The sequence below is a fragment of the Spodoptera frugiperda genome, chromosome 10, assembly GCF_023101765.2.
Source record: "Spodoptera frugiperda isolate SF20-4 chromosome 10, AGI-APGP_CSIRO_Sfru_2.0, whole genome shotgun sequence".
Lineage (NCBI taxonomy): Eukaryota > Metazoa > Arthropoda > Insecta > Lepidoptera > Noctuidae > Spodoptera > Spodoptera frugiperda.
Window position 1 is genome coordinate 1,007,621 of NC_064221.1, and position 27,814 is coordinate 1,035,434.

The window sequence follows — 27,814 nt, forward strand, 5'->3', positions numbered from 1 at the left end:
ACATCAATCTATGCAAAACCAGTATAAACTGACCGACGAATGTGTAGAAGGTTAATACAACGCGAGACCATGTTAAACTGGCTCTGTATAGCTTGTTGTGCACACTAATCCTGAGATTATAGTTATTAGACAGCTCGTCTCGTTTCTTAGTCGTTTTGTTTGAAAGCGCCTTAAAGGGCACGTGAGTGGGTGTGTACTAGGCTTTATAATGTGTGCCCGAGAGGAATAATTAAAAAATAAACTTGGTGTATTGTGTATTTTTGTTTGTGACTGGCTAGGTTCGATCTTTTACGAATGTTATTTCTTGAAAAGTGGGTAAGAAAAGTTTGTTTAAAGAAGTATTTCTAGTGGGTATTTGTTGAAAACTCTAACTCGAGTTTTTTTCTTTTGTAGGACCATTTGATCGCTTAAAACACCAAAAAAAAACATGTTTTTTTTTCTCGAGTGCAATTCCTAAACTCAGAAAATCGTATATCGTAATTTAATATAATACAGGACACACAAGGTTTTTAATTAATCGTGTAAGTATTTTTGTTGCCCATAATAATTGTCAAAGTCAAAATATTTTAATACAATTAGACCAGGTTGGCACTTTTTAACATCAAATAAAATATTAAAAGTGTCAGTGTATCTGTGTAGATTACTAAGAAAAAACAAGCAAAAAAATATTTTAGTCTATAGGCTACCATGTTAATACAATTTTACCCAGCCAACTAGCCAACATAATTTTAGAGTATTATAAAATCGTGAAGAAAGTCACGACTATGCAAAAATACAGCTTTTGCCTAAGCTGAAAGTAATGTAAAGAACATTTGCTGCGTACCGTGTGAGTGTCCAGCCCGGCTCCTATAGTCGGGCGGGTAACGAAACCATAGCGCGATTCAGGAAATCAATGGTTCTAGTCAACGCCATCTATCGAGCTATCGGGTAGTTTTTGGACGGCGTACAAAATGTAGGAAAATGGAAAATTTTATGCGATAGTCAATGTTTTTTATGTTTAAATACAAGGTAAAATATTTTGTAAATATACATAGCCGATTGTTTCGTTTGTTTCGTTAGAAACAGTCGATTGTTTCGTCAGAAAAGCTTTATAACAGCGGAAAACTAGCACAGGGTAGATAATAAATTAGGGGTTTTCTGAAAATAACTGCCGCTTAAAGTTTAAATAATCATTAAATGTCTGACATTTAATGATTATTTAAACTAATCCTTAGTAACGATTTTGTATCGAAAACAATTGCTAAGGATTGGGTTAAGTAATTATAAAATGACACTAAGTATGCCGATTGCGGTTTAAAAAAACACTATCTATTAAAAAATGCGTTTGGGGAAATATAAATAATCGTTTTTATTTATTTTCCGTTTTTTATGTTTCTTATACCTGATATGCCTACAGTTATTAGTTTTAATTTTTAAGTTATAAATATTTTAGTCACAGTTTTTAATTTTATTTAGTCTGTGTATTTAAATTCATGTTATGTCTATTATAGTGTATTATAGGGAAATTAATTTAATTCGAATTTTGTATCATGTTAAGTGTTAAGTTCGTTGCAAACCGCAAAAAAAAATTTGCTTGCACACATCATACACGAGACCAATAAGGCAATCAAATACGATAAGTTGGTAAGTAAACAGTAGACCTAATGGCTTCTTACATAATTTAATTCTTCACATTTATTAGAAAGTTTTGCATGAAGCGTTCTGCTTGACAGTAGTATGTGAATTAGCCCTAATCGATGACAACACAATTATATAATACTATTCTATTGTAGAAGTAAATATTTACTTAACAGTTTGTATAATATTTTCTATTTGTTCACGGTACATCTAAGTGGTATTCGTTGTTGTGTGTGTATAGGAAGTACTTAAAAAATAGGATTACACATTTGTGAATGTGAATATTTCACATCGCGATCTCCAATCCTGCCAAACGTGGAGATGATGGCAAACCTCTTTATGTAAAGAATAGATAATAATTATAAAGGGGGATTGGCACACTCTCAAGGGAAATGGACTGTGTGGTTTTTTTTTTGAGGGGGAATATTATCCAATTAATTCTCCCGCCCGGGTGAGGTGAGAGGAAGATGTCAGACTCTTACTGACTAAAAACTACCCCGTTCCAACTACTGCTTTTAAAAGATAGTGGGGTGGGAGATAGCCATTGAAATAGTAAATGTGGTGATAAACAGTACCTTAGTACAAGTTTGCTTTACGTTTAACGAGATCCTAACAAGAGCACATTCGGCGTTTTGATTGTTTCAAAATCAAAAAAATCTAAATCATTTATTTCAAATAGACCAGGAAGGCACTTTTGAACGTCAAAGCAAGTAATAATATTAATAACGTCTGTCTGTCGGTCAGTCCTCTAGTGAAGCTATTTGCTCGTTCCAAAGTGTAGATTCCTATGGAGAAGAACGAGCAAAGTTTAGTTTATAATTCATTTTTCTTTATTGCAAATCCACAATGTAAAGATAAGATGGTAATATAAATAACATGGTAGCAATCGTGGACCCTGATGGGCACAGCAAATAGTAAATAAGAAAATTAGAAGAGAGGAAGGCGTTGTATATAATTAAGTATAGAATGATTTGTTTATGCTCAAGTTTATTCGAGCCTGCCAATCAGAGCGCCGAACACGTCTCGTCTCGATTACTTTAAACGTAAAGCAAAGTCATACTAGGGGTACTGTATCCGCTGTAGGCTTTATTTAAGGGGGCAAATCATCCAATCACTCCTCCCGCTTTGGACGAGGCGTGAGGGAGTGTCAGATTATTACTGACTAAAAACCACCCCGTTCCTACTCCTGCCTGTCGAGCCGGAGCCTCGGTTTACTCTGTAGGCTGGGTTATACACAAACCAGTATATCTAACCTACAATCGTAAACACATTAACCGATGAATCATAAAAACTCTTGAACATACAGTTAACAAGAAACCAATGCGCATGCGTCGAAACTTGAACACTGTAACGGGATTGGTCGATATGCGTCGCCGGACAATTCAAGAATGGAACAATTTGCTCAGTCATTGTTTGACTTCGGTACGATGCGGTACTCTGAGCTACTTAACGAAACTTGTTTTTAATGTAATGTTTATTATTATAACCATAGATAGGTATGTGTTACGCCGGTTAGGTGACGAGGTAGGTGGGTACAGCAGAGGAGTCAGGATTTCTCTAGTTCTGTTAGCAGTTCTATTGTAAAAGGAGACTGCTAGTCCCAAACACAGAACACAACAATAGGTTGCCTCAAAAAGCCATCAGACCACCACAGATAGGGCTCAGCTGGGCTGATGCCGACCCAGAACTGTGGAAGTGTGGAATGCCTAGCGGGTTACCGGGGCTGCAGCTCGTAAAGCAGGAGTAGGAACGGGGTGGTTTTTAGTCAGTAAGAGTCTGACACTCACTCTCGCCCAAGGCGGGAGAAGTCATTGGATGATTTTGCCCCCTTAAAAAAGGCTTAATTAGCTAAAATACTTGATAGTCAAAATGTCTGATTCTGTTAAACTCGGTTCGAATCTATAATCCGTATACCAAGCAGTGTGGGTGCGCAGTGGCACAAATGAAAATTAAATCATCGAAAATTCAATTCAAGAATATAATCGAATCTATTTTTGAAAGAAATTGTACTGACATGGGCATTATTGAGTCAGAATAAAGTAACAACCTAAATAGAGAACCTCCTTATTTAGACGTCAGTTAATTCATTGCTCTTTGTAGATTTGATTAAGATTTTATGCCAGTTTTAATAAACACGTTCGCATATTTGGTCAAATACTTATGTTTATGTCCCGTTAAATACTACGATCTGGCAAAAGAAGTCCATTCTTTGGTATTTGGTGGCAATCTCAAAATGTTGGTAGGTAGGTAACCTATCACCACCGGAGCTGCGGACTACGTAACAGGTTTACCGGGGCTGCGGTTCGAAAAGCAGGAGTAGGAACGGGGTGGTTTTTAGCCAATAAGAGTCTGACACTCCCTCTCGCCTCGCCCAAGACGAGAGAAGTCATTGGATGATTTTCCCCCTCAAAAAAATCTGTTTATTATTAAACCTGGAGATTATAGGAAGTATTTGTTCACCAGAGACGGTATTCCAATCGATGTTGAGATGTACATACCTGAAACAAGAAAGAAAAAATACGTAAATACAATGTAAGTAAACTACAAATCTCTGACAGACTGACTGACGAACAATTTTGTTTTTTTAACGGTTTTATGTAGCTTGATCTGCTTGTTTATTTGAGTAGTAGTTGGCATTTAACCTCCTTTCTGAAGTCCAATCGATCTGATAATTGGTACACACTCTCAATCTTCATGACCATACAATACAAGGTGTAAACGGAACGCTCCAGAAAAACGCTATGTTTTATTTTTTGTGTTTCTAATTTTTATCATTTTAGTTTTCGTGTTATTTATGTAACATCAGCCTTAAGCAGTTGATTACAACTATCAAAATTTTATTTTTAGAATGTCATTTTTTACCATCACCTGTTTGCGATTTTTGGGAGCGTCCCGTTATAACCTATATAAGCCGTTTAACATTAAAAAAAAAATTGTGTATTACTTTTTTAAAAGAGGCTTTCATATGTGAACAGCAATTTACCGGATCGGACTGATGAATGATAATTGATAATAAATAATAATGGAAATATGCACCAGTTTTTCTATAGCAATTAAGTACCTATCTCACCCCTTATTACATGGGACTTATAACATAAATGGTAAAAAGTGGGTGTTATAATTATATTAGTCCCATAATTATATTATTTATGTCTATTATCATGCGGTCCCTCGACTTAACCCTTTTCTTTAAGGGGAAAATCATTCAATGACTTCTCCCACCTTGGGAGAGGCGAGAGGGAGTGTCAGACTCTTACTGACTAAAAACCACCCCATTCCTACTTTTGCCGTTCGAGCCGGAGCCCCGGTAAACCCGCTAGGCTGTCAGTTGGGCAAGCTACTTGCCTATTGCCTATATTGTATATTATGCATTGTGCATCTCTGCTTTTACCGTGGAATAAAAAGTGTATATAATGTTTATGTATGTTCACGCTTTACATGTTCTTATTTATTACATTTTTATTCAAATTAGTGTTTGATCGAGAGCTCTATATCGAGGCTGTGCAACGGTTGGTTCTAGAATCGATTCTTGTAAAGATTAATTGTTATTTTCCGGTCTATTTTGATTTAGACTAGATATTGCTTATTAAACTGCCTCGTTGGTCGAGTGGTCGCAAGTGCAACTGCCGGCTAAGGGGTCTCGGGTTCGATTCCAGGGTCGGGCAAATTATTACTGGAGTTTCTTTTCGGTTTTTCGAAAATTTCTCAGTGGTAGTAAAGAGGGTATACATTGTATAGCGGCATGGCGTACCTAATGTCCACCTCTGCCTACCCCTTCGGGGATAAAAGGCGTGTCGTTGCGAAAATTGTTTATTACAATTTAGCGTTTGCATGAATATAGATAACAGAATATCTCAATATTAACTATAGAGAAGAAAAGTAATAGCTTAACATTCATTAATCAAAGACAATAGCTATTATCGCCAGTTGTCCAAAACTAACGCGCGCTTACAACCAATAAGTCAAAAAAGAAAGAAAACCAAATTTAATGAAGTCTAATGTTTCTCATTACCATGGCAACCAAAGAAAGTCAATTTACGCATACAAATGACAACAGCCGAAACGAATGCGTAATATCATTGTCACACGTACTTACTACCATAAACTTTCCCTTACACGAAAATCTCTAATTTAATTTCCACAATCTTTGCGAAACGACAATTAAATAATTCATTGCATTACATAAAACAAATGAGAATGCGACGCCATATTAAGTTTCCGCGCGCGCCCGTGACAACTGTCAATAATGGTTTATTCAAAAGTGGAACGTCAAATAAATAGTCATGTATAGTCTGTGGTCTGTGAATCCATTGGCGCGCGAATAGCCGCCATTTTCTGCTTTTCTAACATTTCACTTCGGAAAGTTGAATGCATGTTTAATACTATGTTTTGATGAATATTTAGCTGTACCTTAAATGATAGTTAGGTTGTACGAATGGTACTTAAGTATAGAAACCTGTGTGAAGGCTGGAACGTGACTGACTGGCTGAGAAAGTGTTAAATACGGTGGACGTATGGCTTTCATGCAAAGAAAAAAGTTGTCGTTAATTCTTTAAATAGTTTTACAAAAGCGAAATGAGTTTTCTTAAAAGGTATTTGTTGGAATTCGTTTTGCTGCTTTTGTTATGTAGATACTTATAGTGCTTACCTAATTATAGTATGAAGTTTAAAGTTGGGTTTAGGTATGGATGGGTCAGAGTTTTCTAAACCAGATTACTTGAGTTAGGCTAGAATTATTAGTTGCCCCAGATCCAGAAAAACAATTGTTTGACAGTACATTTGGCCTGCTGGTTGGGCAACCAGCTACCAAGTAACGAGTAGTGGATACGATTCCCGCACGAAGCAACTCTTTGTGTGATCTACAAATTGTTGTTTCGAGTCTGGGTGTCATGTGTACGTGAACTTGTATGTTTGTAAACACAGCATTGTGAATTGCAAAAATAATTTTCCCTTGCAGAAATTAAATCTACAATACATTGTCAAACCGTTAAAATGATTTAGAATATAATCAGAGCTACTGAAAAGGCTATGTTAACTTACACTAGACAATACAATTTTGAAATAGCTTCACTTTCTGTAAAAAGCATATTTTTTACATGCATAAAAAACAAAAATGGCCCATGAAACTTCACCCAAACTTCCCACATAGCTAGCACCAGCTACAAAATACTTAACCTCCTTACCAAAACGTGTAAGTTTAACGATTGTAAAGTAATAACTTGAAACAAAAGGCCCGGGTTCAATAATTCGCAGCGGCCGGCGATATAATGAGCAAGTACCGGGAACTGCGGGACCGTTACATTGCCCTAGCGCCTGCGCGAGCGCATACATTTGTAGTGTGCTAGTGATGTTCCAGTTATTAGTCGATTTTTTTATAGTCGAGTCATTAATGTTTAAAATTGGTTAGATGATGTTCACTGTAAATATAAATGAAGGTATTTCACACAAAGGGTTGTGTACTCCAATCTCCATGTTTGGATGAGCCATGGGATCGGAGTTAGATTGGCGAAAATTTTGAGGATGCTGCTACTGGTGTCCATCTTTTGTTTATAAGGTAAGTAGGTAAGCAGTTTTAAGATATATTCGGATCCATGGTTAGTCGATTAATAAGGAAGAGTTAGTTTTTCTAATTGATCTAACAGCGATTCGTAAATAGCCTGTTGCTGGTTTACGCTTGGGATTATAGTAATAATATTCCGATGATGATTCGACTAAACGAGTACTTAATAGAGTTTACACGATTATCATTGCCCATCACTAGTGCACACTCGGATTGCAAAGCAATTAAGTGTTATAGCCGCGGATTACAGCCCACTACTTCCCGGTTGCACAGCACTATGATTTATTGTGAATTCTACTAGAGTAGCGGGATGGTCGATAAAATGCATGCTGTATAATATCGACACGCTTCCTTGGTCAAAGCATGTTGGAAAACGACTAGTTTATTTTATAGTTAGTAGTTTAATTTTGGTTTGAGATTTTAATGTTAGGAGTATTAATGATAGGTTTGTCTATGAAAGATTAAAATATATTTGGTACCACCTAGCTCTTCCTGTGGGTATCGGCAAGGGACTAGACAACACAATGATATTTGGGAGAAACGACGCGGCAGCGTTCTGGTAACAGACCACCACAGATGGGGCTGATGCCTTATTCCTTAGCTGCGGACTACCTAGCGGGTTTACCGGGGCTCCGGCTCGAAAAGCAGGAGTAGGAACGGGGTGGTTTTTAGTCAGTAAGAGTCTGACAGTCTCGCCTCGCCCAAGGCGGGAGAAGTAATTGGATGATTTTCACCCCTCAAAAAAAAAAAAAAGAAACCAGAACCTTTTAACAAAACGTCTGCCAAGCATGCTGATTATGGCGTGAAGATAATGATTATGGTAAACGTCTTAAAGATAAGAAGAAGAGGCGCATACTCCAGTTCAGCAGTTTCTCACACACTCTCATATGACACCCACGTGAAGAATAGCGATGGTACTCTACCATCACTTTAAGAAGGTCACCAGAAAGAGTAACTAATTGATGAATAGCATCTTAATCCAACCTCCCACGTAACACTTAGGCTGCACTCTGAAATATTTCACCTCTTACATTTCCGTGTTTAACAAACAGCTGAGAGACCGGTTACTAGTGTAAACTAGTTCAATTAATACTTTTTAATGTTGTAAATTCTTTAGTGAATTTCTATAATCAATTATGTTTTGGAAGGCGTTGGTTAGAAACGGTCTCAAAAACGAAGCAATAAATGTTAGTCATTATGATATTGGGGCATTGGTAATTCTCACGGCTAATGTGATTTTTTAGACTGTAAGAATCAGACAGTGCTCTCTGATGGATTTGAACCTTCGTAGCCAGGAGGTTTAATACGCCCGCTTCTCATGCTTGAGGGTGCAGTTTTGAAACCTACCAACGGCACGTACCAATGCGAAATTTTCGAAGTTATATTTACATTCTAAGATTATTTTGACACCACTGACAAACGGTTAAGGTAAGACATCGTGAGGAAACCGGGGCTTATAATTTCTAATTATAAGTTTGAAATCACCAACCTGTATTGAGCAAGCGTGGTGATTTATGCTCAAAAAACCTTCTCCGTAGTAGAAGACGCCTTTGGTCAGCAGTGATTGACTAAAGATTTAAGCTGTTGATGTGAAAGATCGGTTGTGCTACAATTAAAACATAGGTATCTATAATAGGACAATCTAAACTATATGTCTCATGTCATTAGTTTACGAATGATACATAGAGTACAAGTCCAAACAATTTACTATTTACAAAATCTCAATTTCAACTAATAATACAACTAACTAGCGAAAAGCAGTTTCCAATACAAACTCAGCTTATTTGAAATAAATTACCGCAAAGTAATGTTGTACAAAATAGTGTATTTTATACAGTACACACTAACAAAGGTCACAGAGCGATTCAACCGATCCAATCGGAAACAGTCACGGGCCATCGATTCCCAATCGATTCTGATATCGATTAGTTTACGTAAGTATTCCGATACTTTATGTAATGTTTCGTTACAACTATCCGATTTAGATCGATTTGAGATTACAACGATTATTAAAGTATTTATGTAATTAGGGTTTATTGTGGTTATGATTTATTGGTTTAGCGTGGGCTGCTCTTGAAGTGGATTGGTAGAGGAAAATTAACTTAATTTTAATGGTGTAAAGATCAATTTTTGAGTGGTTCTCATGTACTGGTTCTCATAAAAATATTTCTTATACTCCTCTTATTAATGTTTCAAGATCAATAATAATAGACGAATCTTAGAAATATCGTTTTTGAAGTCTTTTTAAAGGACTTGAATCCGCTTTTAAACTGGGCTAAAACTTTATAATAGTCGGATTTATAGGAAGATATCTGTATTAGGATACTTTTCCACTAGAAATTTACTATGCTACGTTGCTGTGGATACGTTTGGCTTCCACCAAACAAATTAATTAAAACACATAAGCTAAGCTATGTTTCTTATATGCAAAGATGCATGCTATAGATGCGTGCTATGGATGGTTTCATCGATATATTGCGTACTCGAGCTGCGCATATTCCTCGCAACATAGCTTAATGTCAGTGGAAACGGTCATATAGTTTCACAGCTTAGCTATTACATCTTCGTAACATAGTTACATAGCACATCTCTGGTGGAAAATCACTCTAACACTTCCCAAATATTTATACATTTTTCACGACATAAAAACTGCTGGAAAGCCAACCTTACGCTAATACACATAAGAACAACGCAAGAAGCTGGAAAACAGTTATTTATTTCATAATCTTCATTGTAACATGACTATAAAGATTGCTTCACGAGCCCTTCAGTGGTTTATAGAAAATTGCTTCGCTTCTACTTGTAACCTCGAAGTAAATCGCGGGATGTGTTGCTGTAATAGTGTCGATGGCGGTTCATTTACTGAGTATCCGTCTATAAGTAACTAATGTAATAAATATGAATTATTCTTCGGAGACTTGTTGTAGAGGAGGTTCTATAGTTTAAGGTGGTCTATCATTGTATGGGATGTTGATGAGTTTTGGTGAATATCATAGTTTGGATTATTTCAGTAACGCAGGTGGATAACCCGGGATTTTTCAAAGTCAGAGTAAATAGGTACTTTCAAGTCTGTGTGCTCCATCCTCGGTCACTTCTTCGCTTCGCCGTCCTGGCAGTAAGCGAGCTGGTGGCAAACGCAGACTTATCAATGCTAAAAAAAGGGCTCTCGTTGGAACCTGATCTAGAGGTACGATTTTCATCCTAGTTGTATCCCACAAATTATATTCGCTGATATTTTATATTAGCTGAAGAATAAATAAGAATTTCGATTTTTACTTAAGTCATAATTTAAAACTATAGTTTGACCTGAGGAGTGAAATAGAGACATCCAGTTTCGATTACCTATACTTAAAACAACACAAGCTATTGCATCTCTACTTAAAAAACTAATATTCCTATTGCCCAACACAACACAAGCAGCCACAATCCACAATCTAATTTCCTAATTCTAAATTAAATAAAGCTAATACAATACACGCCACACATATATATCGAAACGAGCAATTTGTCAAGAACAATGGAACCATTGCTTCGCTTGCCTAATGCCGACAATAGGGGGCGCTGAGTACGGCCAGCAATACATCTTAACAAATAGATACATTGTGCGAATTTTGTAATATAATATGTTATAGTTTGTGTGTAATCATTGGTTGAGATGAGTAGGAACCTGAAGAACCTTCGTGGCCTAAAACCAACCAGATGAGGTTGAAATGATAGCTAGACTGCTAGTAGTATTTGGGGAGAGTGGTTTAGTGGCTGCTAAGCGTCATCAAAGACAAAGAGTCAAGGAGTCATCAGACCACCACAGATGGGGCCTAGTAGGGCTGATGACGCCCCGTAGCTGCGGACTGCCGACGCTCCGGCTTGAAAAGCAAATCTTCCAGTGACTTCTCCCGCCTTGGGCGAGGCGAGAAAGAGTGTCAGACTCTTACTGAATATAAATCATCTCCTTCCTACTCTTGCTTTTTGAGCCGGATCTCCAGTGACCCACTAGGTAATCCCCAACTCCGGGTCGGCATCAGCCCAACTGGGCACCATCTGTGGTGGTCTGATCTCCTTGACGTGCACGCGAAACGCAAAGCCCCTGTGGACGTATCCGGAACGGTGATTAATATACTAATAAAAATCAATGTTTTATACCAAAACAATTTATTTGTGAGTAGTACAAACCAGCTGTTGAGATGACCAGCTGATATGCTCTGCTTTTAACTTCACGCCATTGTGTTTGTTCGTGTGTAGATAGGCACGTCCAAGGTCGATACATCCCATACATTGTACACATAGCAAGACTGTGCTCTCTGAGTTATCAGAGCAGATGTATATTGAATATTGAATTAACTGGTCCGAGTTACGAAATTTCTTCACTATTGTTAGCTTCAAACACAACACTACTATTAAAGCCGTGGCAGGTAGTTTTAGAAACCCTTATATAGGATATAGTTCGATCAAAAATTCAATAGTAACGTGGAGTCTGGAACGGTGCCCAGTATATGACAATAGGCTCAACCCCTATTACATGGGACTTATACTTGTAACACAAATGGTTAAAATTGGGTGTACATGGTACAGTTGCATTACGTGCCGTAATGTGCACCTCTGCCTACCTTTTCGGGGATAAAAGGCGTGACGATACGAACGACTTTTTTAAATAATTGTGTTTGAATTATTATTTTTTTATCAATTAGACTTTTGTATTCTATCTATTCTTTTTCTGAATGCAAGGACAAGTACCAGGTGAAAGTGTAGAGTAGGCTTGGCTCTAGTAATGAGTAGCTAATTATATCGGTGCGTACGCGCATGGTTTCTAACTACCGCCGTATATGGGCTTTAGATGAAGGGACGGTGATAGTGGGGAAATTGGGGTAAGCAGTAGTGGTCTGTGATTACTATCGCTTTTTAAAATAGGACAGTTGGTTTTATTGACCGAGTTGGAATAATTTCTTTGAGCCTCAGGATATTCTAAAGTTTCAGGTTTTAATACTTCAGAGGATCACCCTACTTAAATTTTGCTTTAAGTTAAAAAGATATATTTATTGGTACGTTTTTACTGTTTTAAACGAAGCTATAATAACTAGCTGTTAAAACAATGTTTCCTGCTCGATTTTCCATTAGAGAATATCATTATGCATCAACGGGTTAAAGTCAAATCATTTATTCCGATTAAACCATAAATAGGTACTTTTGAAATGTCAACAAATAAAGAAATAATTAATAGTCTGTCAGTCTGTCCGTCAGTGAAGCTAGGTGCTCGTTCCAAAGTGTAGCTTCGAGTGGAGAAGAACGAGCAAGAAACTACATGTTATATTTGTTAGGTACATATTTTCTTTACAGAGTGCCTAATTAATAACCAACCTTTGAACTTCGTATTCAGCAGTCGAACTTGTGACCACTCGGCAAACCGCTCATATAATGAACGATGAATGAAAGAAAATACTTGAATGAAGAAAGTCAAATTCGCCCATATATTATTCTATATGTACATATAATTCTAAGAATATACATATTCATAAAGTTTATTATGTTTTACTCCAAACGCACTGTTTGGTAACTGGCTCAGTGCTATGATATAAATACTTTTTAGATAATTATACTGTGATTACGATAATTATAATAATTATGATATTTAATCAAAGTTTTTAAAGTGCTTGTTGTACTAACTTGTAAACTAAAGCGTTTTCTATACATATTTATTTAACTCTTCATGCAAAAAATGCGTACAAGCCACCTTGTACGCATTTTTTAATGCCTTAATGCCGTAGGAATTTTCTACCAGCCAAACCATTGGGTGATGCAGAGATAAACCAGTGGTAGATGCACGGAGCAAGCAAATCTAGAAGCGTTAAGAGTAGCAAAATACAATACACAAATATATTATATATAAATAATATGGAAACATAATAAACCTACATGATAACATTACATATAGTATTTACATATTTTAGCTTTGTTACAACGTTTCATGTTATTTTAATAGTTTTAGGAATTTTAATTTGGTATTTGTTTTAATTTTGGCTCATTCCAGTAGCGCATCCACAGCAACGTAGCATAGCACATCTCTGGTGGAAAACCACACTTAAGATTAAGATACTTACAAAAATGAAACTAATGAGGCTAACCAATAACCGAAAGACTAAAAATAAATAAAACACAGTACAACACTTACTAAACATATAAAATCTGCGGCAGAAAGCAGATCTCGGTCACACTGAATGACTTTCTCAGATTGCGATCGCCGTCCATTCATCATTCAATGCTTCATTATTTTTTTATTATTATGAGAACACAAGTAGTATGTATGTGTATTATGTTTTCTTAATTAAATTTTTGTTTGGTACATTGTCGAATAAGATTAACGTTGTATTATTTGAGAATCAGACTGCGGGATATCGCCGCGTCTGCGCACGCTGCTTATGATGAAGACTCTCTGTGACTCGAAACTAGTAGAGCTTTTCGCAATTTATGTACGTGAGTAAACCGTTATTTTTAGTTAATTTGAGAATCTATACTGTTCATTACAATTTTGAATAGATATTGTGCATACGAATTGACTGTTTCGTTGGTCGTATTGCTGCTGAGTGAAAAGTCCAAATTATTTATTTCAAATAGACCAGGAAGGCACTTTTTTCGTTGGTTCAATTAAGGTTGCGAGGCCGAGTCAAGATTTTATTGTATTTTTTCAATAATATTAAGTCTCCTCCGCATAAGAGAATTTGCCGCAATCTTTACTCTTGGCAAGCAAATTAGAGATAGCAATTGAAATCGTTCGGGAATTTTACATGGAAATCACTACATAACTGTAAAAGTAAAGTACTGTGAACTTCTGTCCACCCCTTTTACAGAATAACAAGGCTCAATATAACTCCTATATATTAACAAATCACACATCAGAACCACGCAATTATATTTAGAAACAATTACCTTTGCGTGAGCCAATCAATTAATAGCCGCGCTTCAATCGATCACACTAAGCGCATTATCAACTCTGTTACAAAGGCTAAAAGACCTATTTTTCAATGAAAAACAGGTAAAGTAAAAAAATTAAAGATTAGAAAACGTAGTAGTTATGAAACTGCGTGCGTTTGCCGTAATTTAGTAGATGTAGGAATGCTGTAATAGTGTTTGTGGTTTAATCCAATGTTTCATTTAGTTTCATATTATTGCGATACTCGCGTTTGGGGGGTAATCATGCAGAAATTGGAGTTTGGCAAGAGACTTGGTACTTGTTAAATGAGAATTAGTAGCCGGTAAGCCGTACGTAAGGTCAGATTTTTATTAATTAATTTAACTTGATATAAATAATTTGTATGCGGACTTAATGCCTCAGGCATTGTCTCCCAGTCAATCTTTATATGTATATTGTAAGTATCGGTTTTAGAAGTTTTAATACTCGCCGATGTTCCCAATCCTCAAATTTCTAACCCCCAAAAGTGATGCGGTTTGCAGGCGGCGTCAATTACAATCAAGTGATCTTTCTGTTTATATGCCAGCTTATTCCATAAAAATAGCGGAGGTACTGAAGATGCTTTAAACGACGAATGTTGAATATAACTGATCAAGAGCATTTAGGACCATGGCAATTAATCTTTAACTTCTTGTTATCAGTAGCCCGTAATAACCGTAGGTTTCACACTCGCACCCTACATGTATGAAAAGCGGGCTTCTGAAACCTCCCGATCCTCACGACGATATAAGTCTTCACCAGTAACAATTCATCGAGAATTTCAAACACAACAAGGCTCGTTGCCAGCTATCAATATCATCTTGAGATGAAAATGAATTACATCACACTCACAATACAATGACGGCAGGTACTTACCGTTTTGGAAAGTGACCACCATGGAGGCGACACAGAAGGTACAGCGAATGGGGCATAGCCATGCGATGGTAACCGGCGTGAAATTGAGATGTAGCCATTTTATTTTAAGAACTTCCTCATTGGTTTTGAATTTTTGTGTAAGCTATTTTTGGGTTTGGTTTTTTGTAATCAGCTTTGATGTTTATTATACATGTATAATAAACATCATTATTTAAGTTTGACTGCACGGTTGGTGCGGTGGCTGAGCAACTGACTGCCGCATAACGTGTAACGGGTACGATTCCCAGACGGAACCACTCTTTGTGTGATCCACAAAGGAGAAAATCCTAATGTGGGGCAACGTTTAAATAAAAAACAAAAGCAACATTTTTTTGTCATCAGAACTATACCAGAATTTCAGATTCCAATAACAATCTCGACATCGTTTTTAAACATCTTTCTCAAACCAATTAATTAATTATTATACAACATACAATTAATATGAATTGGTTACATTTGGTGTGATGCATTAGATGTGATATGAAAATTAATAGTGAAATAAGTAAAAATATAGGGATTCAAATTTCAGTTCGAACCTTTTCTGATGCTTACTAGTTTCAAGACTAATGATATTAACACGTTAACTGGATTTGAGGAGGATTTGCCTTCAGTAGTTTTTTGATGGCAGTTAAATAAAGGCTTAAAATAAATTACTTTGAAATCTACTCTATTTGAATCAGAATAGATACCAAACCTTGGAATGAGCCGTACACGAAAGTACTGACCGAAATAGACCTTCTACACCAAACCTGGACGATACAAATATCAGTTGTATTGTCAAATCACGCGACGACAAGTACCGACTTTCACGGCGAGAGTTATTTTATGAGCTTTTGTTGTAAATACGTAATATTGTAAGTAGTATTTAAATAAATAAATATATTTGCTTAATGTTTGACCAAGTATAAGCATCCTAAAGAGGTAGCTAATGTTGGACTGACAGACTGTAAGTTAATACAGTCCAGATCCACAGCTGCGGACTAGCTAGTGGGTTACCTGGGCTCCGACTCGAAAAGCAGGAGGATGGTTATTAGTCAGTAAGAGTCTGACACTCCCTCTCGCCTCGCCCAAGGCAAAAAAAGGTTAATACAGTATCAATTTTGTTTTTTAATTCTAAGCATAGTCTTGATTCGAGTGGATTTTGACACTTAATTTTACAATTACTTATAAATTCTATAAATTCACAAATTACAATTACAATTACTTATAAATTCTATTAATTCACTATTCAATTTACTTATACTAACTAAACTCTAAGACAGTTGTAACATCATTAATTCGTTCTGTTTTAGTAGGTGGACCGTATTATATCAGACACGACACAAACTTGAAAAACGTATTTACATAATCTAAAAGTAGTTATACATTAATCTTATTCTATTTAAAAAAACTAGATTAAAACACTAGGCCACACTAAATCTAGTACTATTACATCAAATTCTTTATTGCTTCTTGTATCTAATAGGTTATATACACTAGATAAGAACAAGTACTTGTATGTCATGTGTAGTTATGTAACAGCACCGCTATGTAGTGTCCACTGTCATATAAAGTGAAAGTAAGGAAATGTTGACAGTCAGTCATAATATTATTGTGCTAACTATCTGGACTAGACAACTAGACTTTAAGCTTGATAGATGATCTAGATTTTGATGTATGTAAGTGTTTGTAGAACTTTAAGTAAGGGGTTTTTAATTTTATAAATAACGTAGTCATGTCTGAAAAAATCATTGCATTAATATTATATCGGTGGTTGAAATCTGAGCGACATTTATTTTTTTATATTAATTTATTACATATTCGGAATCACCGACATTTTCTCTATCGAATGATGTAGTATAACTCAATATCGGAAAAAATGTCTCTTAGATCAATTAGCCTCTCAACGGTCGATATATTTTCAGGACAGCAAATACCTATTTCCTATTTTTGATTGGTGTTTTTCAGCATCTGGCAATAGGTTCCTTATTATATTAGTTAGCTGAAGAATACGATAATAGTCAAGGAGTTATTAGCTCTTTTCTTTGGCAATCAATTTACAACTTTACTATTAAAAATTGCTTGCTAAAAGTCAGTGTATTTTTGCCTTCAATTATTGATCATACTTGATCTACTATATTATATAATATCATCTAGAATATATATTTTCCATCCAAACACGTTTTGTTATGTATAAGACATAGACGAGACCTACCTCAACGTTTTTATGTATTCTAAATGTAAATTAGCCGGATAAAAATATAAAAATGAATTAAATGTTATAACTAGGTTTAGATACTAGAGCTCAAATTGTACTCTAAAAATAGTCTTAATTAGTAATTTTATCTTAAATCATTTGCAGTTACCGCATTACTTAAATAAACGGTTGGCGCGGTGGCTGGACAACCGGCTGCCGCGTAACGTGTAGCGGGTTCGATCCAGCCACTCTTTTTGTGATCCACAAATTGTTGTTTTGGGTCTGGGTGTCTTGTGTATGTGAACTTGTATGTTTGTAAACGCTCCCACGACACAGGAGAAGATAAATCCTAGGGTTTATAAAGTTTTTTAAAAGACAAAGACATTTGTTTGAAGATCCCTCTAAATAACAATAAATAACAGTATAGTACAGCTTCCATTACTAAGTTTCTCTCGTAAACTATAGATTAAGACGATAACGCGTTAAGTTAAACTTAATTAACTTAGCTTCATGCTCTGAATGCCCGCCATGGTGGAAATTAAACAATTATATGGTTGACATTTTGTGAAAGTTTTGTACTTAGAATATTAAGAGGCTGTTTTAATATTAAGTGTTGTAAATGTCTCTGGATTAGCCGTTCTTGAGATTTCACCTCGCTGACACGGCGAAACACAAACGCATGGTTGTTTCCACAGAACAGAGAAATACCACTGTCTGTTGTTGTTTCACACCGACTCGAGTTCGTGGCGATTTCAGGTATATTATATTATTTCAGACTTTAGAATATAATAGAAGTTTCAGACTTATCTTAAGTGCTGGAAACCGCATAATCTATAAAATCGGTTAGTGAGACGCGAGATAATCGCGCACAAACATACATAAAGATCAAACAGAGAACCTAAATTTTTCGAAGTCGGTTAAAAATTCAGAATATGTGAAAATCAATTAATTAGTGAATTTCTAATAAGCTTCTCAACCAATCAATAAGAATTTTGAAATACATCTACAGCGCTAAAGTCAAATAGCAAAATCTACCGACAAGTACTTTACCAATACTGGTTGTAAGAGAAACAAGACATTGCTTCAGTAAATATGTTATCATCAGGTATATACAAGTTATAGCTCTGAAAGAGAAAGGTACCATCGCTGCTGAGACACCGAATTCCGCGGCGGTTAACAGACCGTGACCAACTTGTGGTTAACTTTAACCGACATTCAGGGGTTACGGCTTAAATGTCTTTAGTTTAAATTGTACCAAGGGTGATGAGGCTTTTGATACTTGATCTGGTTTTAAATGTAACTTCGAAACCTATGGAGTTTCTTGCTCGTTCTTCTCCATAGGAATCTACACTTTGGAACGAGCAAATAGCTTCAATAGAGGACTGACCGACAGACAGACATTATTAATATTATTATCATATTTGCTTTGACGTTCAAAAGTGCCTTCCTGGTCTATTTGAAATAAATGATTTTGACTTTGACTTTGACTTTTTTTGCCCGAAATTTATTTTCCTTAAGAAGTCGACTTTACTCTGAGCAATTTCTTTGAAAAATAGTATCTTGAATCTTGACAAGTTAAGTCTTTATTTATGTGTGGTATACCGGACACCTATTAGTAAACCTTTCTATTGATTGTCGTACAAAGAGTACAGTATCAGACTCAGTACTATTTATTACTGAAAATTTTCAACCATGAACAAAAACACAGAATTTTTTTTTCGCCTGTACCGAGCTTTCTCACGAACCTACAGATCTTAGGAAGCTGCATTCGACCAACGAGACAGTCACGAAAAGAAATTAACATAATTATTATCTTTATTTATGTGTGTGTATAAACCGGACCCCGGATTGGGTACACACACGTATCAGTCAGTTAGAATTAATTTATTTATTAGGTATTGCATAATTTCTGATTGGATACAAATTGTTGTGTCGTTTCAACGGAAATATACTAAAAAATACTTTTTCTGATATTCTAAATGTTTTTTCCAACATACTAAACTATTGACGCATTTCGATTTTTTTGACACAAATTCTGGGTTTAAAATCTCTTTTGGATTTTAAATAAAACTTTCACGAGATTTATAAGTATTAAGTGTGGGAGAATTACTGTTCTATTTTACAGTGTCTATTAACACATTACTGCCTACCTCTAGAAGGATAAAAGGCATGATATTAAACACTACATTTACCAATATATATACCGATGGAAGTTTACTACGGAACTGACAATGTAACATCATAATATTTGTAGCCTCATTAGCATTCAGGTCAGTGGTCGATGATTCAATATATTATGTTGTTTATAATATAACATTATATGACAGCTTCGAGTCACCGTCTAGTTAGTGTCGGTGGGAAAGTTATCTCTTCTTTATCAGCTGGTATCATGACCAGAGGTATTAGATGAGGTACAAGCTGATGATGATGTTTTCTTCTTAATTGGTAGGCTTCTTGGATTGGTAGCTTGGGGATCGTAATTACATTTTTGTTTTGTGATGATGATATTTATTTCCCATATATGCTATTTATCATCAGATTGCTAAGATTGTGAGGAATTCTTAGGTGGGACTTTTATTCAGCAGTGGACGTCTTCAGCTGATGATAATCACGAATAAACATGAAATAATTCCCAAAAACAAAAAATAGCTTTCACAACTTTTTTTTTTGTTTTTTTTTGGCTGCAGCTAAACCCAGATAAATCTTTACATACTCGTACATTCCCACATACGCCTACACGCAGTCCTAGTCCTGTTTTAATATATGCAACCAAACTTCAATTATTTATTGATATTCAACTTTAAACTATAACCCATAAAGTCGAAATACCATTGAACAATTTTGACAATACCATACTTCAATCTGTCTAATTACTTTAATACATTTTCAACCCTTTTGCTTTTGTGTTAAAGTTCAATTTAGATTGGATGAATTGGAACAGTATAGGTTGATGTGCTGCGGTATATGTGGTGTCAATGTAAGGTTTTCTGTATTTATAGTCATTTCATAATATTGCGAACACGTTACGCTAGGGTCGTAAATCGACGATGGCAACTAGACAGCTAGGGTTGCCACGCTTATTGGAAAAAGATAAAATGTATTTAGTTTAACGTGTCAGTGTCAACCCCCATTATAATTAACTTTGTATAGTGTAAAGTGCCATAATGTGCACCTCTGCCTACCCCTTCGGGGATAAAAAGGCGTGACGTTGTGTTGTAAGTAATTTCATTGTCATTGACCTCTTGATGTTATGACGACATCAAAAATTTTAAACTGCAATCATCGTTGAAGTCGTTGAAGTCTTTTGTACTGCCAATATTTTTTTTTATATAAATAGTTAGTTAACACAATACATTATCAAGAAAAAGTTGTAAGCGATGTTACGAAGTCTAAAATTGATACATAGTACACCAAAAAATCCCCAAGGTCCTCTAGTTGAGCCATTAAACTATTATTTCTCTTTCTTTCCACCAATCCCACTTTACCAGCAAATTCAATAAAAGTATCAAATAACCAAATAACAATTACTCCTCAATTGAAACCGGATCCAATTCCACTAACACAAGTCATTGTGTCAGTAAATTGACACTGCAATCAGTGTAGGTTCGATTCCGGAGTGACAATCGCCGCCATTGTTTTGCCAGACAATGCGACATTAAGTTCAAGTTGCGCTATTGAACCTGACACTTTCCGTGTACTAGGTATTGTCTGAGGAGTGGCAGACTGAGTTGATGGGTGAATCAGAGATAGATGAGTACTAAGTAATTATAAAATCATTGTTATATGCAATATTATGCCGTTAGGGTTACAGCAGCATTCCTAGGGATGTGTCGTAACAGGCATTGCACCGTGGGGGCTCCAGAGCAGGTCTATTTAGAGGACTCGGTGCCCTTTAGAAGTGCAGAGAGTGACCTCCGGGGTGGTTTTATTGAGGTAAAAATCCCATACTCCCTAGTCTTGTAACCCCAAAAAGCACTCACCCCACCCTCAGCACCTCTTAGGGGCATCGAGTCCCCTAATAGACTTGCTCTAGAGGGACTGCAGTATCTTTCAAATTTGCATTTGTTGGCATATAATATATTGTCTGTTTCCAAGCTACCAGGGTTTTATAGCTTGGCTGCTGTCGAAAGATACCTTGATTCAACAGTGGACGTCATTCTGACTGATAAAAGTATTGATACATATAATGAAGACCTAATTCTGGTCCATTAATTAGGTGAGGTGTTCTGAGAGGAGAGAGGGTCAAGTTAAATCTTTCCAAATGTCACTTAGCCGGGACTTCTCTGTCAAAAAGTCCTCAAAAATGCCTCTGTAATTAATTGGTGCCCCATTTAAGATGCAAGGTACTCCTTATTTTGCACTCGATGTTGGTAACCCTACTGTTGAGGACATCATTATGCAACAGTCGTCGAGCGATGACCCGCGAACAGGAAACTTGCGGAGACTTCCACCTTCTTTCTTATATAAACTTTTATGATGAGAATGTTTTTAACTATTTGCCGTTTTATAGAGCACTCTGTGCCATTTTACATAATGTTTGATCTAGTTAACAATGGTTGTGTTTGAAATCGTTGAATTCAATTATTTGTGTTGTTACAACTCTATTTTGGAAAACCTTTTTGACATTTTTCAGCATCGAAAACAGCTGACAGTTAACTCCTATACGTTAAAAGTCATCTACATGAGAGCGTTTGGCTTAATCTCGACGCTTGGAAGACAATACATGTTGGAGATTACACTTTAAAAGGTTCAGGTTTATAAGAGACTGCTGCTGTTAAGACTGCAGAAGAGAAGGGGTTATGACTTATGACAAATATATTTTAGTCTCACTGTCACCAAAGAGTTTGTTTTACTTTTAATGAGATCTAAACGAGGGCGCGTTAGGCACTCTCTTAGTTTAAACGCCCCGGCCAATCGGAAACTTTATGGCGGACATGTTTGAAAAAAACAGATTAATTTATGCATAGAAATGGAGATTAAAAAACTTGAATGTGTTATTTGTACACAGACGAAGTCGCGGGCATAACCTAGTGACACAAGAAAAAGATGATCGTCACCTCAACGAGTTATTTATGTATTTTGTAATATACATAGAGAGAGGTTAGTAATGGCTCAGGAAATAATAAGCAATGACAATATTGACATGAGTCCGTATGAAGAGTAATGTATAGGTATTGCGTACATGGAAGTGTTTAAAGTAGGTAGTATATAGGTGAGAGGGACATTAGTGTCTGTGTATGTTGTGCTCTTGTGAAATGTCTTCGAAACTTGTTTTTTACGTTAGATATTAAAGTTGTAGTTGATTTTGATAGCTTAGCAGCAGTGTTTTGTTTCTGTCTGTGTTATTGTGATAATATTTTCGTTTCGTATTGATATTCTAATAGAGAGTGGGAATAAATTTGTCTCGGACCAAGCATTTACGATAAGGATTGAACCCAGAGGAGGGTAGGGAGGCCTTTGCCCTGCAGTGTCTCTACTTACATAATTTGACTAGTCTTATTTTGCTATCCACATTTAACCCCAAGCAATGATCAGTATCTACAGTACATACAGGATTTCTTTTCACCAGAATCGCTTAAAACATATGTTTCCTTAAAATATTGACTGTAACATCGACTCCACACCACTGTTAACCCCGTAGCTACTTATTTATATCGACAGGAAACGCAACATCGTGTCCCGGAGACATTCCCCACAATGTTACAGCTTACAGCCAATACAAGGTATTTATAGTCTGTGCCTCCATACTCTATGACTCTATCTAGTACTTAAGAAAGTAGCTGGTTTGTCTTTGGTGCGATTATAGATAATATCACACTTTATATTTGGAACAAGCACCTAGCTTCACTGACGGACAGATTGACAGAATATAATTTTAATTCTTTATTTGTTGATATTTCAAAAGTACCTATTTGTGGTTTAATTGGAATAAATGATTTGACTTTGACTTTGACTTTAAGTTATTTAGGTTGAGTTATTCGTTAGAACGAGGAAATAGTTTGCCGAAAGTATTGACTGATATTTTTATGTTTAATTTACCTTTATCTTAAATTTTCATTATGTCGTCCTGGGAAATAATTGAGAATTTCAAGGATTTATTAATTGCACCAGAAATAGAAACTTGAAACTTCATGCTAATTATTCTACCAATATCAATGATTGAAGAAAGTGTGGTAGATGACTAATCTTTATTTAAATGTCCGTCTCGTAAGTTATTTTTAAATATTAAACACGTATTTTTATTTTCGTACGGAAACAAATTTTTCGACGATATATATATTTGAGATATCGCGTGACGTCACTTTATACGAAGAAAGGATATATTTGCTCCCACTCCTAAACTTTGATTTGTTTTATCTAAATATTGTTTTGTTATCTTATATGACAAAATAAATAAATACGTGTCTAATATTTTTCATTACCTAACTGATGTCACCCATCCATCCTTATTACGGACATGTGACATAGATAAGGATGAAATGGGGAAAGAAATAAATGAAATATTGCGTGTTTAGGAGACCAAGTATCACCTTTCTTTTAAATGACTCAATGAGTAGATACTCCATATACAGGTACCTATCATATGCACAATTAATTAATTATCATGTTATCGGCTTACTCACGTAACTGTTTGACGAGGAATTCGACTAGTTTCAAGCCGTGCTAGAGGCTCATATTCATGAGCAGCATTCCGCGCCACACGACGCGGCAATTGTGAGTAAGTCGATAACATAATAATTAATTTAGTATGTCTCACGCATTTTATTTTTACATTGCTCATACATACAATTAAAATAAATAAATATAACACCAATATCCTCAATAGAACTGCATATGAAATGGATAAAACTTTTACTGGGCGACACATTGTGAGTTAACGACGCGTGCGCACGCGACTAGATCTACGTGCAGACAGCAGGATCGTCGGTGCCAACATTCCCGGCTTTATTATACTGTTTGTATACTATTTATTTTACGATTTAATTAGGTTGCGTTGGATTTTCTATAATTATTTAAACACCGGTGAAGGAAAACATCGTGAGGAAACCTTAGGCTTATAATTTCTAATTATAAGTTTGAAATCGCCAACCCACATTGAGCAACCGTGGTGATTAATGCTCAAACCTTCTCCGTGTGAGGAGAAGCCTTTTAAAAAGTTTGGCCACTGTTAATTTGATGGACGTCGAGTTACAATAAGCTAAGAAATATAGATGACAATAATTGTCAAAAAAGAGCTATATCATCACCATTTTTTATAGCACACTTAAGATCATCTTTTTAAGTGTGGGAGAGCCATACTACGGCATGATTGGGTCGGCTCGACCGGAGTGATACCACGGCCTCATAGAAAACCGACGTGAAACAACGCTTGCGTTGACCTCACGCGTGTTGAGAGCACGCTTTATCCCAGTCAATAAGGTTAAGGTAGGGCAAAGAGATAATCCTGTTCCTATCTCCAATTCAGCACACAGTTACCCTCAAATCGAATGACCATCACATATCATGGGGAATGGACATCTTAATGTGTATGTGTAACGGATGGCCATATCTTTAATGTGTGTTTTTATTGGCCATGGCTAGCCACGTCCATTGGATCCGGCTGTCCTACACCAGTGACTAATGTTTATGGATCTTATTTTATTCAATATGTCTTTGGTTGAGTGGTTGTGACTGCTGAGTGAAGGGTGGTAGGTTCGGTTCTTTGATCGGGTATGGATGGAACCAAAACTTTAAATATGGGTATGGTACTGGTGAATGTAGTTGCGAATATTTTAAATGCGAAAGATTGTGAGAATTTGTATGCATGTTTGTTAGGTAGTCCTTTACGCAAAATCTACTGAGCAGATTTAAATGACATAGATTATAGTCTAGACTCTAGATTAAGACATAGGTTACTTTATTTTTATCCCGAGATTGCGAACAACACCGCTGGTAAAGCTAGCGTTTAATATTTTATTTGCAACCTTACTATTTTTTTTTATAAAAATCATTGCCCCGCTCCAAGATTTTCTCCTGTAGGTATCGTGGGTGCATTTAAAACATTCAAGTTCACATGCACTTGACACACAGACTCGAAACAACAATTTGTGGTCACACAAAGAGTTCCTCCGTGAGGGATTCGAAGCTAATACACATTGCCCGACAGCCGGACGTCTAGCCACCGCACCAACCGTGCAGTCAAATTGGAGAATCAAAGCCGTGAATATTATGTTATGACATGACTTAATAATAATTATTGTATAATAGTATACTTGATACATCATAGTAAGCAATACTCATGTTTACTGTCACTATAGTAAACAAACGTTCGACATAACATTTCATTGACTCGTTCTGTTATGGAATACAATTATTGAATCTCCTGTGAAACTATTTCAGTATTTTGATACAATTGAATTAAAATTATGTCATCATTGATTGTTTGTGAAAACATTGAAACATGCTGTCATAATAACAATATTATAATATATATCATATTATTTTGAAAATGATTGTGTCTGTCTGTTCGATTGTCTGTTTTTTCCGGCTAATCTCTGAAATGGCTGTACCGATGATCTTAATAAGGTAACAAGAGAATTTGATTGTGAAACACTGGTTGGAAAAGAGTAACCTATGGAGTTTCTTGTTCATTCTTCTACACTTTGGAACGAGCAAATAGAATAACTAGACTGACCGACAGACTCACACTTTTTATCATTAAATATTTTGTTTGACGTTCAAAAGTGCCTTAACTATAATTGAAATATATTATTTGACTTTGCCCTGTAATAGTTTTTACCTACGCATTTTAATTTCTTCTTTCCAAAATTCGCTAAAACAACTCAAGCAATTATGACATCTCGTATTTAATCAGCTACCGCACCGTACTAAATTCGTTGAAAATGTCAAATATTGACATTTTGGAAGAAAGTTTTTCGATCTGACTCTACAGTCAACATCCCCATAATTGGTCACAACCTCTTTACTTTTAAGGAGCCGGCAAGTTGAGGGCCGCATCGGTGTATTTTGTGATTTTCTCATTACGTAGAAGAATCTTAGAGAGAAGAGAATACCAGCAATGGATAGTTATGGCTTTTGAGGTGCATAAATGTTAAAAAATAAACGTTGTTTCCAACAGGTTGATTTGGGAGTCGTTGGGGAAGGCCAGTGGACGTCTTATGACTGATATGTAATGAAAGTGATGATGATCATGTAATGGAGGACGAGCTTATTGTTAAAATTTTAAATTCTATATCCTACTATTAGGAATTACAAATATTGAAAAAAACATAGCAACAATAACCACACCCCAGAATCGAACCACATATCACATAGGAACAAAGCAAGTTAAATATCTTAAAAGTAAAGCTGGTGTCTTCAAAAGCCGGCGAAGTTAATAAACGGTAATACTCTCGACTTTCACATTAAATTCCGACATTGTTGAGATCGAGTTACAAGGAGGTTATCATATAAAATTATTGTGCTGTTCGCTGCATCGATGATCAAGTGGTTTTGACTTTTAAGTAATTGCAAGTGTTAGGGTGCTTTTTCACCAGTGATGTGCCGTAATTACGTCTACCTGATAAGCTTGACTTGAGGACGTGATAAGGTTTCGTAAGATTGGGTTTTTTCACCTGAGGGGTAACTTCGACCCAAACTTTTGATTCAATGAAAAACTAATATACGCTTTGTTTTGGATTATAGAATTTGGGTCAAAGAAACCCGATATTACCGTTTTATATGACTGAAAATCTTGAAAAACCAATCAATACTTTATCCAACCTGAAGTATCGACGCCTCAAATTCTGTTTGTGCAACCATTCGACTAACGGAATCCATTTGATGGTTCATTAAAAAGGTAATTTTAAAGGAACAGTTTAATACCTACTCGAGTCTAGATTTAATGTTCACACCCATAAGGAAAGCTAATTAAGACGAATTGCAGAAAGTCCGTATTTATGGCGCTATAAAAGACCTTATAGATACGTCAAAACATGCCTGTTGAATACCCAGCTATATAACTTGAAGTAAGGAGAAAACTCAAGCTGAAATACTTAAACAAGTACCTAATTAAACCGTCTTCATAAATAATAATTTAAAGATAATAATCGAACGAGGAAAAAATGTAACATCAGTTTTAAATAATCCGAAATGCCACTTCGTAACAATCTCTAAATAAAACCTCGTTAACAAAACCAACTGAGCGTAAAATTAAATTCTAATAACAATGTAAATAAATACCTCTAAAATATCGACGGTCTTCATACTCTGTGTTTGCAATAATCACTTAGAAAAAAACAGAAATATTCACATTTTCTTTCACAATAAATCACTCACTGCACTTCACTTGTTTCGATTTCGAGACGGCTACGTGCGTGCGTTCCCCGCGGCGGTCAACGAGAGAATGCGCGCGGACGGGCCCGGCATGCGCCTACGCAGCGAAACACCTCCAATTGTTAAGGCTAAGTTAAGTAATTGTGCAATTTGTGTTTTTGATATCGACGGGAAATTGGTAAATTGTTTGTGTAAGTGGTATTTATGCATCATTAAATTATAATTATTATTTATGAAATTTAATTTCAGCGTGTGCTAAAGTTCAGTGAGCTTAAAAATAATTGCATATGAC

General features: G+C 35.9%; 1 protein-coding gene across 1 annotated transcript in view; it reads right to left on the minus strand.

Moving 5' to 3' along the window:
- LOC118277558 (rhophilin-2) overlaps window positions 1-27,598 on the minus strand; it is a 58,036-nt gene extending 30,438 nt beyond the window's left edge. The window contains exon 1 of the mRNA XM_035596423.2: window positions 27,430-27,598. Coding sequence (XP_035452316.2) covers window positions 27,430-27,453 — 24 coding nt within the window. The 5' untranslated portion in view covers window positions 27,454-27,598. The remainder of the gene's footprint in view (window positions 1-27,429) is intronic.
- Window positions 27,599-27,814: the final 216 nt, after the last annotated feature.